This window comes from Camelina sativa, chromosome 6, assembly GCF_000633955.1.
Source record: "Camelina sativa cultivar DH55 chromosome 6, Cs, whole genome shotgun sequence".
Taxonomy (NCBI): Eukaryota; Viridiplantae; Streptophyta; class Magnoliopsida; order Brassicales; family Brassicaceae; genus Camelina; species Camelina sativa.
The window spans coordinates 18,640,925-18,658,320 of NC_025690.1; the positions used below are offsets into that span (position 1 = coordinate 18,640,925).

General features: G+C 37.0%; 4 protein-coding genes and 1 pseudogene across 5 annotated transcripts in view; 1 reads left to right on the top strand and 4 right to left on the bottom strand.

Moving 5' to 3' along the window:
• LOC104699226 (protein DETOXIFICATION 41-like) overlaps positions 1 to 874 on the top strand; it is a 3,011-nt gene extending 2,137 nt beyond the window's left edge. Inside the window, exons 2-5 of the mRNA XM_010414561.1 lie at positions 3 to 229; positions 331 to 449; positions 539 to 625; positions 699 to 874. Coding sequence (XP_010412863.1) covers positions 3 to 229; positions 331 to 449; positions 539 to 625; positions 699 to 770 — 505 coding nt within the window. The 3' untranslated portion in view covers positions 771 to 874. The remainder of the gene's footprint in view (positions 1 to 2; positions 230 to 330; positions 450 to 538; positions 626 to 698) is intronic.
• On the bottom strand, positions 824 to 3,784 carry LOC104792181 (pentatricopeptide repeat-containing protein At3g59040). 2 transcript variants are annotated; one of them, XM_010518268.2, is made up of 6 exons: positions 3,620 to 3,784; positions 2,977 to 3,292; positions 2,130 to 2,669; positions 1,888 to 2,012; positions 1,673 to 1,771; positions 824 to 1,605 (listed from the first exon to the last, which is right to left on the bottom strand). In XM_010518268.2, exons 1-6 carry the CDS (start codon positions 3,673 to 3,675, stop codon positions 987 to 989), a joined length of 1,755 nt encoding a protein of 584 aa, XP_010516570.1. In that variant the 5' UTR covers positions 3,676 to 3,784; the 3' UTR covers positions 824 to 986. The 2 variants fall into 2 exon arrangements, with proteins under 2 accessions (XP_010516570.1, XP_010516572.1); XM_010518270.2 differs by having other exon boundaries at positions 3,630 to 3,746.
• Positions 8,428 to 11,318, bottom strand: LOC104792182 (polyamine oxidase 3). The gene is made up of 10 exons (XM_010518271.2): positions 10,890 to 11,318; positions 10,618 to 10,733; positions 10,419 to 10,507; positions 10,196 to 10,309; positions 10,022 to 10,109; positions 9,843 to 9,928; positions 9,664 to 9,766; positions 9,481 to 9,578; positions 8,969 to 9,398; positions 8,428 to 8,879 (listed from the first exon to the last, which is right to left on the bottom strand). The coding sequence occupies exons 1-10, from the start codon at positions 10,927 to 10,929 to the stop codon at positions 8,580 to 8,582; spliced, it is 1,464 nt and encodes a 487-aa protein (XP_010516573.1). The 5' UTR covers positions 10,930 to 11,318; the 3' UTR covers positions 8,428 to 8,579.
• LOC104792183 (transcription factor PIF5-like) lies at positions 12,026 to 14,532 on the bottom strand. Its single transcript, XM_010518272.2, has 6 exons — positions 14,193 to 14,532; positions 13,817 to 13,894; positions 12,978 to 13,710; positions 12,762 to 12,827; positions 12,312 to 12,665; positions 12,026 to 12,218 (listed from the first exon to the last, which is right to left on the bottom strand). The coding sequence occupies exons 2-6, from the start codon at positions 13,885 to 13,887 to the stop codon at positions 12,102 to 12,104; spliced, it is 1,341 nt and encodes a 446-aa protein (XP_010516574.1). The 5' UTR covers positions 13,888 to 13,894; positions 14,193 to 14,532; the 3' UTR covers positions 12,026 to 12,101.
• LOC104792185 overlaps positions 16,337 to 17,396 on the bottom strand; it is a 2,666-nt pseudogene continuing 1,606 nt past the window's right edge.

Consider the following 17,396-nt stretch of genomic DNA (forward strand, 5'->3'; position numbering starts at 1 on the left):
AGCAACGAGCTAGGAGCGGGAAATCCACGAGTGGCTAAGCTATCAGTGGTGGTGGTCAACGTCACGACTATTCTCATCAGCTTAGTTCTCTGTGTCATTGTGCTTGTGTTCCGCGTCGGCCTTAGCAAAGCCTTTACCAGCGACGCAGAGGTTATAGCAGCCGTCTCTGACCTCTTTCCACTCCTCGCCGTTTCCATTTTCTTAAACGGAATCCAACCAATTCTCTCTGGTAAAAACACACACACACAAAATAGACCTTTTTGTGAATGCAGTTGATTTGTGGTCTTTGTAGATTGATTTATTCTTTTTTGTTGAATTGGTGTAAAAAAGGGGTTGCTATTGGAAGTGGGTGGCAAGCAGTGGTGGCTTATGTGAATCTTGTTACTTACTATGTCATTGGTCTTCCTATTGGCTGTGTTCTTGGCTTCAAAACCAGTCTGGGAGTTGCTGTATAATCTCTCTCTTCTTCTTTTTTGCTCACTTCCTATGTATTTACACATATATTGTTTCTTAAGATTTGGGAGATTTTTCTTTACAGGGGATCTGGTGGGGGATGATTGCAGGAGTCATACTTCAAACCCTAACTTTGATTGTTCTTACACTTAGAACTAACTGGACTTCCGAGGTTAAACAGTGACAACCCTCTCTTTCTCTCAGTGTAGTCCATAATTCTTACCTTTACTCTGCATCTGTTGCAGGTGGAAAATGCAGCTCATAGGGTAAAGACTTCGGCAACTGAGAATCAAGAGACGGCTAACGAAGGAGTTTGAGATCAATAGAGACTGTTTTTTTTTCTCCTCCTTTGGTGGCAAGAGATACAATATGAAATAAGTACCCTTTTGATTCTTAAGTTATTTGAGGATTCAGAAACATATATCATTTCTTTAACTACAGACGAAACTAACGGACGAACTACTTAGTCCTCTTCTGCAAAATCTTAATCATGTGGCCTTAGATGATTACAAAAATAAAACTTTCTGTAGTTTTCATAACCCTACAAGTTCTTCCGTCTGTAAGCTATCATAACCCAAAGACCCTTCCTGTGCTTTATCATACAACACAGTTTCTCTTGCATCATCATCATCTCCTTCATCCTCATCCTCATCCTCATCATCACTAGATTCACTACTTATATCTTCCTCCTCTTCATCATCATCAGATCCATAAACTCTAGCAATAATGGTTGTTGTCTCATTTCTGAGACCAGTAAGTTCCTTAGCTTCCTCTAGCTCATCTTGAGTTGACGCTAATGATAAAAGCACATTCTTAGCTTTCTGATCAGGTGGTACCCCGCAACTCTCCATCTCTTTATACCAACCAATAGCGCTCCCGAAATCCTTGCACCTCCCAGACGCATCCATGATAGTTGTTAAGATGGTTTGATTCGCTTTGATGCCACTTAACCTCATTTTCTCATATACCTCCATCATCTTCTCAACATCATTCGCTTTTGCATACCCTTTTATCATTGTCCCGTAGGTGACTACATTCGGTTCAAATTTATCTACTTTTATCCTCTTGAAGAATTTCTCAGCACCCTCCATGTCAGAGGCATTCACATATGCTGATAACATAGTTGAGTAGGACCAGAGATCCGGGAAAATTCTGCGAGGGAAACATGTTAATTGCTTATCAATCTAAAACAAGCAAACATGATGGAAGTATTGTTTACCTGTCCCGCCGCATGCTATTAAAGACGGTCTTTGCTTGCTCCACCATCCCAGAAATAGCAAATGCATCAAGCAAAATGTTATAAGCTTTATGTGTCGGCCTGAAAAAAAGAGAAAAGAAAAATAATATATCCGAAAGAGAGGTCTACTTTCTAAACTCACTAGCTATAGCAGCAAAAAACAGTTGTTGGAAGCCAGCGAAATCCAAAAAACTGACCTTACACCAGCATCAAGCATCTCTTCAAAAACAGATAGAGCTTCTTCCTCTCTCCTGGCTCTTCCATATGCTTTGATAAGTAAAGCATAACTAACAACGTCGGGTTGGATACCAGATCTTTGCATCTGAAAATTGAACATTCAGTTAAAACGGTTAGATCCCTACTATTACAGGCCAAGGCATACCTCAATGGTGTTTCTAATGTATACTAATTATATAAAAGAAGGGATCATTCAGATCACCTGGTCATAGATCTTAGAAACTTCTTTATAATTAGTTTCAAAAGACATAAGGCTGTTGTAAGTGACAGTAGACTGGGGAACTCCTTTCCCAGCCATTGAAGCAAATACTTTTCGAGCCTTATCATAGTTTCCAGCCTTCTTGTACATGTATATCATCATGTGATACATCTTTTGATCCGGCTTTAATGGGGATTTCTTCTCATCTAAAAGAGTCTCAAAAACCTCTTCAGCTTCTTTAAATTTGTTCCCCTCTACAAAAGTCTTAAGTATAATCTGATAAGTTACAGCAGAAGGCTCTGGGCCTGAAGTCTGCATCCTCCGAAATATCGCTTCAGCATTGTTGCATTTGCCTCCTCTCCCATAAGATTCCATGAGAGCGGTATAAGAAATCACGTTTGGACTCGAGCCCATCTTACTCAGTACGCTCAAAACCCTTTCAGCTCCGTTAAAGTTTCCTAGTTTCCCATAAGCTGTAATGAGCATCAAAAAATCCATTTCACTGAAGTTCCACCAGTTCTGGTATCTAAGCCATTCAAGAATCTGAATTACAAAAGAAAAACGAAGTAACCAAATATCAGATACATCCCGACAACTTTCTAAACTTCAAAACTACGAGCTTGCAATAGTCAATAGTCTAACATTGCTGAGAGTAAACACAGTTTTTGTCACAACAAACACATCTATTTTGGCAGCATCAATATTGAAAATCCGCAATACCAGATTAAGATGACTCATCTAATATATTGTCTATCAAGATTCAAGACCAACTTCATGAAATTGGTTCAGCCAATTTTGAAAAGCAAAAGAAAAAAACATAAAAGGGAGTCGAATTCATTAGTGTCCATACCTCACTGACAAGGTTCCATTTCTTAAGCTGCTTAAATCTAACCAAAGTACCCAAAACAAGATCCCTGGGAAGACCTTGGTCACCGTCAGTTCTGTATTGCCTAAGCACGGGAACAGCAGAACCCGTAGATTCAATCTCTAGCATTAGCCCTCTCCATCTCTTCTGATCCGTCTCGTCAGCTGCATCTTTGAAAACCTCCATCTTCCTCCTCTTTTGCAGGAACTTCCTTGGGGCCAGCATTCCCATACAAATAACTCTGAATCGGTTTTGGATTTTAACACCAACATTGATTCTATTGTTCTGTAGGTTCCTCTGACTGACACAAACATAGAACACAGAGACGAATTTGTAAATTTTTAAAAACCACAACTTTTAATAGCATAAAAGAAAAGAACATAAACCCTAACAGTCACTACCCTCAGATAATAACCCCCACACAGCTTAAAAGCTTACCCAATCGATTGAGAACTCGACGAAACCCACCATAGAATTATAAAATTTGGAACACGCAGTCCCTTCTTTACATAGAATTATCCTAACCCGTCAATGGAAACGAAGGAAAATTTCTAGAAGAAAAGCAATTCTAAACTGAGAAACTGGTTTTGAAAAGGTAAAGAAGCGAATAAGAAAGAGAAAAGGAAACCTGTGATTACTTGAAGGAACTGAGACAAACGGCTTGAAAATTACAGTCTGTGACATTTATAAAGTTCGTAGCTTCTCCACTCTGTTCGTCGCGCAGCAGCCAAGACGACGAAGAAGATGAAGAAGAAGAAAGCTACTCTCTTTCTTCTCTTATCTTTAAAAAGTTAAAAACTTCAAAGTGGATATATTTTTTTTTAATAAACTTTTTTTTTACTCAAATTTAATTTCAATTGAAAGAAATTAGACCCCAAAACAATGGAGGCAGGCTTTTATGTAGGGGTGTCAAAATAGGTAATCCGACCCGATCCATATCCACATGGATATGAGATTGTGGGTGGGTTCTACCCGACCCATTTATTGTAATGGGTTGAATTTATATACCTAAACCCAATAATAGAAAATTCAATGGCTAAATGGGTTATATAGGTTACCCATATATAAATAAAATAAAATAAAATTAAATAATTAATATTCAATACATAACATATTATATAAAATAGAATTATAAAACCAACCAAAATTTTCAATCTTAAAATAATAATATCTAGATATTAAAATAGAAAAAGCATCATAAAATTCTAAAGCCAAAAATCCATAAAACCAAAATAAAAAAACCATTTTTGAATTTAAATAAAAATCATTCTTAATTAAAAAAAAAACACTTGAATCTTCTTTAGATGATCCGGTCCGATTCTTTAACTTTATAGTCTTCATTCTTCATCTTCCGCTTCATTTTCTACAAATTATTTGGGACAAATAATCAAATATTAGAAACTTGGCTATAATAATAAAATTATAACAATCATTTTTCTCTCTGTATATGAAAAATTTACCTTTTTCATCACCTGTAAAACCAAATAACCAAGATCTAGTGCAAAGTAAGGCTTGAACATGCTTAGAAAGAAGTCGACTCCGGTATTTGTTAAGAACACGAGAACCAATACTGAAAGATGATTCTGAAGCTACTGTAGTAATAGGAATACTGAGCACATCCAATGCCATACATGATAAAGCACCAAATTGATTACTATTATCTTTCCAGTAATCCAAAACACACATGTCAGGAAAATTCTTCATCTCTAATTTTGGTTCATCCAAGTAAATATCCAAGAGTGACTTTCCCTCATCCGAAACATTAGGAGCATCATCCAAATCAAACAAGTCCTACATTATGCCAACGTCAAACATGTTATCATATGACTAATAAATTATTAATAAAAAAAACTATGAATATTAAAACTTACGTCATCAAATTGTTCTCTACCACGTTCAGTGGAATGATGATGAGAAGAAGATGTTGTTGCAGAGTTCGTGGGCATCGGAAACTTGCACATGTATTCGCCAAACAACGTAGTCATTTTATCTCTCAAATAATTTACCTTTGCTTGACAAGTACTTGGATCGAGCTCATCGTAAAGACGGGTCAAGAGCTTAAACTTCATTCTAGGATCAAGAACAGCACCCATTGCAAGTATAACACTGTATTGTTCCCAATACTTATCGAACTTAATCCGCATTCTACAAGCCATCGCTTTGATAAGCTCATCACCGTTTGTTTCATTCTCTTTCAGCAAACGCTCAATCTTCCACACATGCCCAAAATAGAGATTAGATGTAGAGTAGCTTGTACCTGACATTAGTGTGGTAATCTTGTAGAATGGCTTCAAAATGTCACATATTTTTGATGCTCTTGCCCATTCTTCATTCGATGGACAACTCTTGTAGCTTTTATCAACCATCCGAAATCTATTAAAAGCTCGTTGATATTTTAAAGCTTTCTCGAGCATCAAAAAAGTTGAGTTCCATCTANTGTTGCAGAGTTCGTGGGCATCGAAAACTTGCACATGTATTCGTCAAACAATGTAGTCATTTTATCTCTCAAATAATTTACCTTTGCTTGACAAGTACTTGGATCGAGCTCATCGTAAAGACGGGTCAAGAGCTTAAACTTCATTCTAGGATCAAGAACAGCACCCATTGCAAGTATAACACTGTATTGTTCCCAATACTTATCGAACTTAATCCGCATTCTACAAGCCATCGCTTTGATAAGCTCATCACCGTTTGTTTCATTCTCTTTCAGCAAACGCTCAATCTTCCACACATGCCCAAAATAGAGATTAGATGTAGAGTAGCTTGTACCTGACATTAGTGTGGTAATCTTGTAGAATGGCTTCAAAATGTCACATATTTTTGATGCTCTTGCCCATTCTTCATTCGATGGACAACTCTTGTAGCTTTTATCAACCACCCGAAATCTATTAAAAGCTCGTTGATATTTTAAAGCTTTCTCGAGCATCAAAAAAGTTGAGTTCCATCTAGTCTGAACATCCAGAGACAAAACTACCCCGTTACCACCTTCTACGCATTGCTCAAACATAATCCCTCTTGATTTTGAAGCTTTGACATACTTGACACTATCTCTGATCTTGGTTAAAGCACTACTAATAATCTTTAGTCCATCTTGCACAATAAGATTTAGAATGTGCGCACAACATCGAACATGGAAGAATTCACCTCCACATAACAAGTTGTCATCCAAATTAAGCCGCTCTTTTAGTATCTCTTGCATTGTGTCATTCGCTGAAGCATTATCTAGAGTAAGAGTGAATATCTTTTCTTCAATTCCCCACTCTTTGAGACAATCATGGATTTTAGTAGCCAAAGCATCGCCGGTGTGTGCAGGAGGTATGTCACAAAATGACAAGATCTTGCTATTCAAAGTCCAGTTTTCATCAACGTAATGGGCTGTCAAAGATATATAACCTTCACCAGAAATTGCTGTCCAACAATCTGAAGTTAAACATATCCTACTCTGAATCCTTTCCAACTCTATCTTCAGCTTATTCTTCTCACTCTCCCAAGTTTTAACAACGTCCATCGCTGCTGTGTTTCTAGTGTAGTAGTTGTAATCTGGATTCAGATACTGAAAAAACCCTCTCAGCTCTTCATACTCAACAACAGCAAAAGGAAGATCATGTCGAATTATAACCCTACTGAACTTCTCCCGAACAACACTTTGATCAATCTTCAATTTCCTAGTCTTTCCATCTGCATCAGTTAGTACATCAGCTATATTCCGATATTTTGCCTTCTTAATGCATCTCAGATGATGACGCTTCATAGGAGATGTTCCTGTGGTAGATTCAAACACAAGTTTATCACCACAATAGTTACACTGAACTCGATTCTTGTCATCGGCACCTTTTCCAATATGTGTAAAATGTTTCCACATTTTTGAAGTTTTTTTCCTTGGTTTACGAGATTTTTCCTGCGGCTCACCTCCAGCTTCATCACCTAATGATGGCTCGTTGGTTAGATCAATATCATCATCCTCATCCATCATCATCTCTTCTTTGTCAGCCACGTTTGACTCCCAATCATCCATATTGAGTCTGTTCGTTTCGTCGCCGCAAGTACCTGCGGTTGCGTCAACCGCAGCTATCGTTGTTCGTTTGGTTGCCGCAGGTACCTGCGGCATGACGCTGCGACAAACGCAGCTTCTGATTTTGAACGTCGATTAAATGCGGCGATTAAAAAAGTTGTGTTTGCCGCTGCCGCAGCCGCTGCCGCCAGCGTCAACGAAACGAACAGACCCATTATCTATCCAAAAAAAAAAATTATATATTAGTCAAAGTTATCATTCATGGCATGGGTTTAGTTCAGATAAAAAAACATGCATGGGGTTAAATATGAAGTTATAATATAATCTATCGGTTCCAATACAAGGACGAACACAGGAAGCCATTAGCCAGTCTATTTTGTTTTTACATACATCATAACAGATTAACATGCATGTATAGGCACAAATATTATTAATTATAATCTAGTAATATTGCAATTACATACCCTTAAACGAAGACGTTGACATGCTTTCGAATTCGGAATTAGATGACAAGAATGAATAAGAAAGAAAAAAAGCAAGAAGAATGAGATACGAGAAGCAACTTATGAAGGAAAGAGAGAATGACGGCTCCTATTTATAATAGTAATACATGAACCTTTCCCAGAAAAAAAATTAGTAATACATGAACGAAAGAATAAACGCTTAACATTTATTTTTAGATCATTTACATTTATATATATATTTTTCTATTTTAATTTTCAGCAAAAAAAAGAAAAACTTCACATTTACTTTAGATCATTTACATATAAATTATTATTTACTTTTTTTTGTTTTTACCAAAGAAGAAAACTTAACATTTATTTTAGATATTTTACATAAATTACTTGTAAGAAAAAGATATTTCACATATTAATATATACATATATATATTATACATATTATTTTTGTTTTTTCTCGATTAACCCATTGGTTACCCATAACCCTAATAGGTTTACCCCGATAAACCCACGAACCCGTTGGACGAACCCATCAAAACCCATTTATTTATATGGGTATAAAAACTTAACCCATACCCGTTAAAATAATAGACAAACAGGGTAAACCCATGGGATTTAACCCACTTTGACACCCCTACTGAGGATAATGCCCATATCAGCACCTGATATTTACATATATATATGAATCGAGTTACGACATCATTTAACAAGAGCTATTGGTTCAAAACTCTCGTCTTGTCTCAAATTGAGTAAGGTTATGTACTTATGAATGTATGAAAATGTGATGTAAAAATTAGAAAGAAGGATGAAAGTAAAAGTTTGATTTTTTAGTTGCAATAAAGAAAAAAGATTCCTTACTTAAAAGATTGATTGCGCTTGGTATATATAGTTCTTGGATCAGATGGATTACAGAGTTAATCAACAACATTGCACAGTTGACTTGGAGGACTAATCATCTGAATCAGGTTTTTTAAGTAAAAAGACTGGTATTCATACGCTCAAGAGTTTAAATCTCATAAGCTTTTTTTCTTTTCTTTTTTCAGTTTTATCACACGAAATCAAATCAATTCTAAGAAAGTTTCCATATGGTAACTATAAATCAAACCCCGAGTTTTAAATTACATACGAGAGATCAGAAGAGGGACAGAGGTAGGAGCTTCCTCTTCAATCTCATGCTCAAGCTCTCCATAGCGCTCGAGCACACGCATCCTGCAGTCTTCAGCAGCCAGCAATCCGGTTGAATAAGCACCGTGCACTGATCCCGGGTAGCTCGTGCTAGTGGCTTCACCAGCAAAGAATAGGTTATCCAATGGAACTCTCAGCCTCTCATAGAGGTCGTGAGGTTTGTTCACCATGTCATAGCTATATGATCCTAATGAATTGATGTCTGATCCCCACCTTGATACCAAATAATGTATCTGCCAACAACAACAACAAAACCAACCATTAAAGCTTTGTACACTGGCAAAAAGATATAGTTATAAGAAAGATAGGTTTAGAGCAGTACCGGTGAAGATGCATCTGGAAGAATTTTTTGGAGTTGCGAAAAGGCAAAATTTGCAGCTGATTCATCAGATTTTTTCTCGATATCTCTAGCAAGCTGACCAGCCGGCATGTAAACAAGGACAGGATGGCTAGTGGCTTTATGCAGGTTCAAGAAATAACTGCATCCGTAGGAAGTTTCTGCAACCACTCCTAGAAACTCTACGTTTGGCCAAAATACATTGTCAAAGTGCAATATGATCTTGTTCTCGATTCCTACACCGAGATCGTTGATAGCTTCTTGTTTCCACTGTGGAAGCTTTGGTTCAAATGTTATCGTTCCTGACTTTAGGACTCCGAGAGGAAGAGCAATGACTGCAGCATCCGCAACAAAGGTGTCTCCTTTCTCTGTAGTCACCTTAACTCCACTGTGGCGCCTTACAATTTTGGTAACCCTGACAAAACAAAAGGCCAATTAGGTTCAGCTGCAGATCTAGGAAAAAAAAGGTGGACACTCCTTTGACAAACAAATTTTACCTGTGGCTTAGACGTATATCAAGACCTTTCGAGAGAGTGTTGATAACAGGACGATACCCTCTTACCATAAGACCATGTCCACCGGGCAACAGTTCTTCCTGCGAATGTTTTAATTGACAAATCAAGAAACCAGAACATATGTCAACCACTGAACTGAGAACGACTGGCAATTTAGTTACTAACCTGGTCCCAACACTTCGCCGAGATGGTTTCAGCATCAGCAGCAAACCATCCTTCCATGCGGCACAAGTACCACTGAAGCACATTATGGGCAATCCCCTCCAACCTGAAAGCAAAACAATCTAACTGAGCATGCAACAAATATAAAAGCGGATAAACATTGAGACAATATGTTTCCATACCTCAATTCAGGGTTCCTCTTGAACACAATAGAAAAGGCTTGAGCGATTGACATGTCTTCATCCTGCTCATCCCTGACTTTACAGATCTGCATTTGTGAAACAACTATCTAGTTAATAAAAAATACGCAACATCTAGAAACACAATTAACAGAAAATTTGAAGACCAAGTACACACACACCTGTTCCAGAATGTGCTCAAATTTTTCGCCAACTTGTGTTACCAACTCTTGAGGGACTTGGTTACCAGCCTTATCGAATAGAGCATAGCTGCAGAAAACAGAATTGCACCACGAGTTTTAAACAAAGAGAGAAGATGTGTTACGATGTACATTCAGAATATCCAAAACACACACCTTTCAAGATCGTGATCATACAAAACTGAATTGTCACCACTAGTGCGATAAAGGGGTAATCCTAATCTACCAATAACTGCAGCCAAAGGGTTCTCTTTACAGACACCATGCAACCTGTCACAAAAAGATGTTGCTTAGTTAGCATCAACGAAAAAAAGATACAAGGGTAAGAGAGAGAGAGAGAGAGAGAGAGAGAGAGAGAGAGAGAGAGACATGAAATTACCAAGATGCACCCAGATCAACAGGAAAACCGAAAGAGTAATCAGTGTGAACTCGTCCACCAATTCTGTCACGAGACTCCAATAGCACAACCTGGAAAAAAGAGTAATGAAGACAAAAGAGTAGTAAGACCCTGCACTTGGTACAACAAAACATACTTCCTCTAAACAACATTGTAGTAACCTAAGAGATTGCAGACAGACCTGAAAGGAAGCATCTTGAAGAGTGCGAGCAGCTGAAATCCCAGCCATACCACCTCCAATCACTATCACTGAAGGTGAACTCTTCTTCATCTTCTCTTCGGTTGAGACACAAACAGCTGGTGAAACACAAACAACATACCAAACAGTTCAAACCCATTAAACAATACTTGCAAGAGAACTAAAAAAAAACCTAAATTTCATTGTCACACAAAAGGATTAAGATTTCAAAACGAAAAAGCAAAAAACAATCATACAAAAGTAAAAGGTAATACCTTTACGCAGCTGACGATTAGTTTTGCCTCCAGACTCCATGATTCAACAAGTAATTAATTACTCTCTCTCGAGAGAGAGAGATAATTCAAAAATTACTAACACTATTGTAATAGAGCGATAAAGGATCTAACGATTTCTGCTCGAAAAGAAGGAGCGAAATCGGCAATTGAGGAGAAAAACTAAGAATTGAGATGAGAAGACACGTATTATTATTACTCAAGTAATTTGAAATCGGAAATGTAAAACCTCGTTTTCTATACAATTTCATGCGGTTTTGCCCTTTTATCTTTTACGATTTTCTGCAAAAATATTTTAAGATCAGATTCGAGTTCTCCCAAACAAAATGAATGAGCCAAAATCAAAAGAAAAGATCTCTAGAGCGATCGAGAGAGAGAGAGAGAGATGCCAAGGACAAGGAGAGTCGCAGCTTTTTCTATTATTATTAATAATAAATCGTGTTGGTTTGAGACTGCTGAGCTGTAGGACTTTGATTGGTTGATTTATTTATTTTATATTTTATACGTTTGTGTTTTCTACTTTGCTTTTGGAAACCTACGCGCTTGGGTGTTTCATCTGGAGAAACTCGCCCTTGCTATACGACACGTGTCATTAGTGAATCGTTAATTTGGTTTCACCGTCCTAATAAATAACTTGGGAAACTAGAAATTGAGTGCTTAATAGTAGTAGTTAATACTATAGTTTGAAGGTATGGGACACGTTACGTACGAATCGTGGTTGAGTAAGTCACGTTAGCGTTTTCTGTTTTTCTTTATAATCGCGTGAACGTTTGAGAAGCATAAATAAGAGCTAAATGAGGCCAAACAAAAAAAGCCCATGAGAGTGTCATTTCAGGCCCATGTATGCCTTTTATACCTGTTTTTCTGAATGCTCTTCTTGATCAGAACATATTACTTAATCTGAAAGAATACGTATCAGTTTAAAAAAGATTGATGCAAATTTTTGAACAAAATATATGTATGTGTTTGTTCTTATTTCTCAACATTTGATTGACTGATATAATTATTGAACTGTTTAAAATAAGTTATACGTAAGTATTGATGACGCTACCTTATTGGATCTATATATATATATATATAATCCATTTTGTTTTAAAGTTTTTTTTCATCCCGACCAAAAATAAATAAAAATGGGATATATTTGCCGTAAGAATAATAATAATCTCGGATAAAAATAAATATTACTACGCCACGTCAGCCTATTTTATCCATACGAAGACTGTCGGTGGAAGCCGGTGCCGACAGTTGACTTTGCGGTCCCGCCGGAGACCCAAATCTCATCATGTCCGTTGGCTGTTGTTGTTGCACTGCCTGCATTTAATTTTTAAACATGACACGTCAGATATTATATCTATTAAAATATTTATCGCTCCTCGTAAACGATGTCGTTTTTTTGCAACTGACCTGATTCGCCACCGGCGGCATCTGAGGGAACCCGCCCATGTACCTAGCGAGCTGCTCCGACAGGATTTGGTTCTGTGCTTGGAGCTGGAGTTGAACCGGGTTTTGACATACTAAACCGGGATGGTTCTGCGGAGCTGACCGGTTCATAACCGGAAATTGACGCAATTGCATCTGACTCTGCATAGCCATCTGGTTAATGTACGGTGATGATTGTACGCCGGGAAACATCATCGGAGTCGTTGCTGCTGCTGCTGCCGCCGCCGCCATTCCACTTCCCATCCACATCACTTGGAGTTGCATTTGAAGTGATTTCAAGTAATCAATCGCTTCATCCAATATCGAAGCTTTATCTGTCTACACACACACCAAGAACACACCATTAATCAATCTTACATAATTATCATTACTTCTATGAGTCCTTTTTTTTTTTAATATGTTTCATCAACTTACTTTACTGCAATGAGGTATGAGTTCTTGAAGAGCTTTCATTCTTTCGTTGATTCGATCTCTCCTCCTCTATAATAAGGGATCAAGATCACAAAAATATATTTAGCAGAAATTTTAAAACCGACTTATTGCTTAAAATAAAAAGAGTTTTTTATATGTAAATGTAAAACTCAACGAGGAAGAATGAAGAAAGAAGTGTATATATATAACATAACATACCCTTTCTGAGAGATTATGAACTTCGGCTGCACGGCTTCTTCGTGTAGATCCAGACCGTTGGCTCGATTTGTTTCCTGTGACTTGAATATCATCGGTCGAGGTCAAAGGTACATCTGACTGAGAGACAGATTCCTGATCCGCGTCCATTACATGTTTTCTTTTACGGTCAATGGTAACGCTTCTTCCACTAACGGTTTCTTTGTTGTTCCTTCCGTAGCTGCAACCGGACGAGCCACCGGACGAAGTATCGAGTCTTTCTTCGACGTTCTTGCTTCCATCAGTCATAGATACCGGAAGTGTAGTCACTTGATGATCATTCGTAGACTGGTTTCTACCACAATGGCTCGGCCCGACGGTTATAACAGAGGACCTAAACTTGGGAGGAGCCATGGCCTGAGCCTCGTTCTTAACTGTCTCTTCGACCGACCGTGGCTTCTCTGGACTGCCGATGTGATTGACTGTATAGAAGAGATGAGAGGAGAACTCAGATTCGAAGGGGTCGACGACGTCATCGGGAGGGTATTGGATCCAGGAGACGGTTTCTTGATCATCAAGAAGAGCGTTGTTATTAGGCTTCGGTACTGTTTCTTGGTCGTCAAGAAAAATGTTGTAAGGTTTTCTTAGGGTGTCTTGTTTGTGGGTTTGGACTTGGACTGATGGTTCTCTGCGAGCTTGGCTCTGCAAAACTACTTGGCCATCTCTCCACAATAGCTCCACTAGTTCATCTTCTGGTCTGTACCAAAATATGAACAAACACATATACTATTAAACTGATTGTAACTAATTAAAAAGTGAAGTTGGTAACTATAAAATAATTGACTTCTGAATATTTTATATACCTGATTGATCTTTTATTAGTGGGCATGTGAAAATTATCTTCAAAATTCCAATCAGCAAACACTTGTTCCATGTCTGATCTGTAAAAGATACCCAAATAAGAATATACAGTATTACTTTTTTCGTAAGTGAATAAGAAATTATTTGATTTCTGTTTAGTACTATATAATGATTAACAACAGGAGCTTTTACATGAGGAGCAAAAAGGGATGATGAAAGCAATCAACTTATGGAAATCCCAACAACAGTATATAATCATTAGAAAATAATTAAACCGAAACAACCCACTCTCCAGCAATCAAGGAGGGAATGATTAAATAAGGCAACTAATTCTATATATAGTAAACTCTTTGAACCAAAAGCCTTAAAAGAAATTACCAGATTTAGAAGCCTCTGAATGAAAAGAAGATTTAGCGAGATTATACGTGACAGAATCGAGCTAGATAGGAGAGAAGAACAAAAGGGAAAGAAGAACAAAAGATTCTCTCTCCTTACACAAACCTTATGGGGGGGGTGTTTTTTTCTCTCTATAGAAAAGGAAATTGTACAGAAACTGAGAGAAGAAAGTTAGAAACAGAACAGAGAACACAAAGAAAGAGAAAGAAGAAAGAGAGGCTGAGGTTCTTTGCCAGGTTCAGACAGAAAGCGACAAGAGGGTAGAGGGAAGCAGCAGAGAGATTACACAGGGGAGGAGCGAGAGGAGATAATGATTCGGTGGGGGCAAATGGTGCCGAAACTGATCAAGATGAACAACACGTGTCGAATTGTCAGACAACTAGTTAAGAGTTAGTTGGACCCCACCATCTTGTCCTGTGATGAAGGGTGAGAGTAAGAGAGAGATCTATTGCTCGATTTCTAGAGGTGGTTTCTGATCTGTACCTTATCTGCAAATAACACTCTCTTTTAATTTGATGAGTCTTGACCAATGATGAAGGGTGTTTTTTGCCAAATCATACGCCCTCCTACTTATCATATATATGTTTCTTTCAATCCAATAGTATCTATCTTATCATAAGTAAACAAATTGAGCTTCTTTATTTTTCTACGATGCTTTTGATGAGTTTATCATCTACTACTGTATGTATATTATGAATAGTATAAGAAAGGGTTTATATATAATTTATCTGAATGCAAATTTTTGTTTTTGTCAGAGTCTCATTCAAAACCTACCGGAAATTTATCTCGATGAATCATCATTATTTCCCCGGCAAATTTCCACATTGCATTTATTTCACATGTTGACTTGCATACTAAAAGCTATACGTACGATCGTAAGTTTTTGTGTTATACATACGATTTTTTAGTTGACATTATGAATTTGGTTGGAATTTAAAACACCTGATTTCAGTATAAAGTACTAAAACACCTTCTTTTTAGCAAACTAATTACAATGTTCTGGATAATAATCACAATTTTTAACCTAAGTACATAATAGAGACGTCGTCGTAATGCTAATATGTGGACCTTTGTGACTCGTTGTCATGGACCACAGACAATGGTCCACCAAAATTATGCTTACATTGATTTCCGAATCCTTATCACATATATATTTTTTTTAATTATACTAGACCAATTTTGAACCCTTATCACATCAGTCTTATCGTTTAATGTCCATAAAACAACATAATATGATTGATAAGGTCTTGAAAAAATTACATTGCAACTTACAAGTCAACATGTATAGTGGGCGCATTGTGAACAAAGCATCCACCACCGAAAGACGACATGTTCCTTAGAAGTTTTATGGCCCTCATTTGCTTTTCCCACGAAAGAGACGAAGTTAATTTGTAATAGCGCGTCCATTCAAAGCTATAGAAAGCCATAAGCCATGTAAACAATAAGTTTTGTTTCCAGCCATATGTAGTATATTGCAAACATATGATACTTAAATATGACTATAGTTTAGTGAACAGAACTGAATAGTAGTAACGTACACTTGGTCGAAATATTTATTTTGTATGCATTATTTCTTTTGATAATTTATCTTGCATGCAAGTTGCAAGTTATTGATAAACTAACTGATAGATATATAGATTATTTTTGTCGGGGACGAAATATATAAAAAAACGTAGTTATCCGAATCAAGCAAAGATGACACGGTTATCACTACCGGTTCCAACCATATAATTCATAAAACCCCAAAATCCATACCATGATTTTGTTTTCTAATTAAAATTTTGAATTTGACTCAAAATTGTGTCGCTGTATGCGAATTTATATTGTCATTGGTAAAATAACCCATGTCGGCATAAGTCGTCGCCGTTGGATAATTAATTAATTTCATCTTCTAACCGATAGATGAACGAAAAAAAACTCCAACAATTTGACATGATAGTAAACATAGAACTAATAAATGAATATGTCAAGATATTAAGGAACCATATGTATTAAACATATGATAAATATTTTACAATTTGTAACATCACATAAAAAATTATCAGAATAGAAAAAAAAAAAAGAAAAAGAGTTTATCAGAGAAGGCCAAAATTATATAATTCATAGTGGAATTGTACAGTATTGGGGTCATTGGAGATTGGGCCTATTTGTTCAGCCCAGTATAGATCTAAAATAAGAATGATCAGAAAGGGCCGAACACAAAAAAAAACCCTAAATCTATCTATAAGAGACCGTTCTGAAACGTTAGGGCGCGGCGGTGCAGGAAGGCGGATTTAGCGGCGGAGGAGGGTGGATGGTATGAAAGGCTAGAAGCGGCGGGGAAGTATGTGGATAAAGAAAAAAATAAACCTGAGGGGAAATATATGATGTTCTTTATAGTTTTCAATCTGAATTTCAAATCCGCCGCTCGCTTTTCCCATCGCCTTTCTCCAGTCTTCTCTGATCTGCTCCGCCCGCCGACCTTGTGATGATTACAGTTCTGAAGGTCCATCCATACCAAAAGATTATTCAAATCTAAAACTTCTTGTGCTAAAGAAATTTCAAAAATATTTTATTTTTAATTTTTTTTGCAGTTAATTAACTCGTGCAGAAGATTCACGAATTTATAAAATCATTCGTTTGCTACCCAAATTTCAGTTTTTGTTTTTGTTTTGTTTTTTGGTGTGGAAAGTAGCAGAATTAAAGAAATCGCAGAGATGAAATGGAACATGAGTTAGAGATTACATTGCTTTAGTTTAGAACCTGGTAGAAGCTCATAAATACTTTAAAAGCGAGGTAGAAGCTCAATAAGAGCAATCACTTAAAAAGCTCTAAGCTAGGCGAGTGAGCAACCATTGAGATGAAGTTGAAATTTGAAAACCTCCTACAAGAAGTGTCTTTTATCCTTTTGAACGGGAAAGACAGACAAAACAAGTGTCTGGGACGTTCATTAAACCTGTCCTGATGTAAGATCAAGAAATTGAATGCGTGTTTTGTTTGAGTATGCGTGTTTAAACCAAATAGCTTCAGTCCATAGAACCACTTGAGCCGAAGGTGAAAGGAATTCACATGTTTTCTTTGAGTATGTCCTCTTGATCCTTGAATTGTCAGGATTTTGTTTCTCCGTTGACATGTATTAACAGTTTTCTCCTTTAATGTCCGAATTTTGTTTCTCAAATCACTTTTTTTTTTTTTTTTTTTTTTTTT

What these genes read in the sequence shown, in the direction of transcription:
- LOC104792181 (XM_010518268.2), bottom strand. Translation starts at nt 3,675, where the DNA reads ATGTCACAGACTGTAATTTTCAAGCCGTTTGTCTCAGTTCCTTCAAGT. An exon ending in AATGGAACCTTGTCAGTGAG is followed by an intron (nt 2,670 to 2,976) that starts GTATGGACACTA and finishes TTTGTAATTCAG; the next exon opens with ATTCTTGAATGGCTTAGATA. An exon ending in TTTCTAAGATCTATGACCAG is followed by an intron (nt 2,013 to 2,129) that starts GTGATCTGAATG and finishes TTCAATTTTCAG; the next exon opens with ATGCAAAGATCTGGTATCCA.
- LOC104792182 (XM_010518271.2), bottom strand. Translation starts at nt 10,929, where the DNA reads ATGGAGTCTGGAGGCAAAACTAATCGTCAGCTGCGTAAAG. An exon ending in GTTGATCTGGGTGCATCTTG is followed by an intron (nt 10,310 to 10,418) that starts GTAATTTCATGT and finishes TTTTTGTGACAG; the next exon opens with GTTGCATGGTGTCTGTAAAG. An exon ending in TTGAGCACATTCTGGAACAG is followed by an intron (nt 9,929 to 10,021) that starts GTGTGTGTGTAC and finishes TCACAAATGCAG; the next exon opens with ATCTGTAAAGTCAGGGATGA.
- LOC104792183 (XM_010518272.2), bottom strand. Translation starts at nt 13,887, where the DNA reads ATGGAACAAGTGTTTGCTGATTGGAATTTTGAAGATAATTTTCACATG. An exon ending in TCATACCTCATTGCAGTAAA is followed by an intron (nt 12,666 to 12,761) that starts GTAAGTTGATGA and finishes GTGTGTGTGTAG; the next exon opens with ACAGATAAAGCTTCGATATT. An exon ending in TGCCGCCGGTGGCGAATCAG is followed by an intron (nt 12,219 to 12,311) that starts GTCAGTTGCAAA and finishes AATTAAATGCAG; the next exon opens with GCAGTGCAACAACAACAGCC.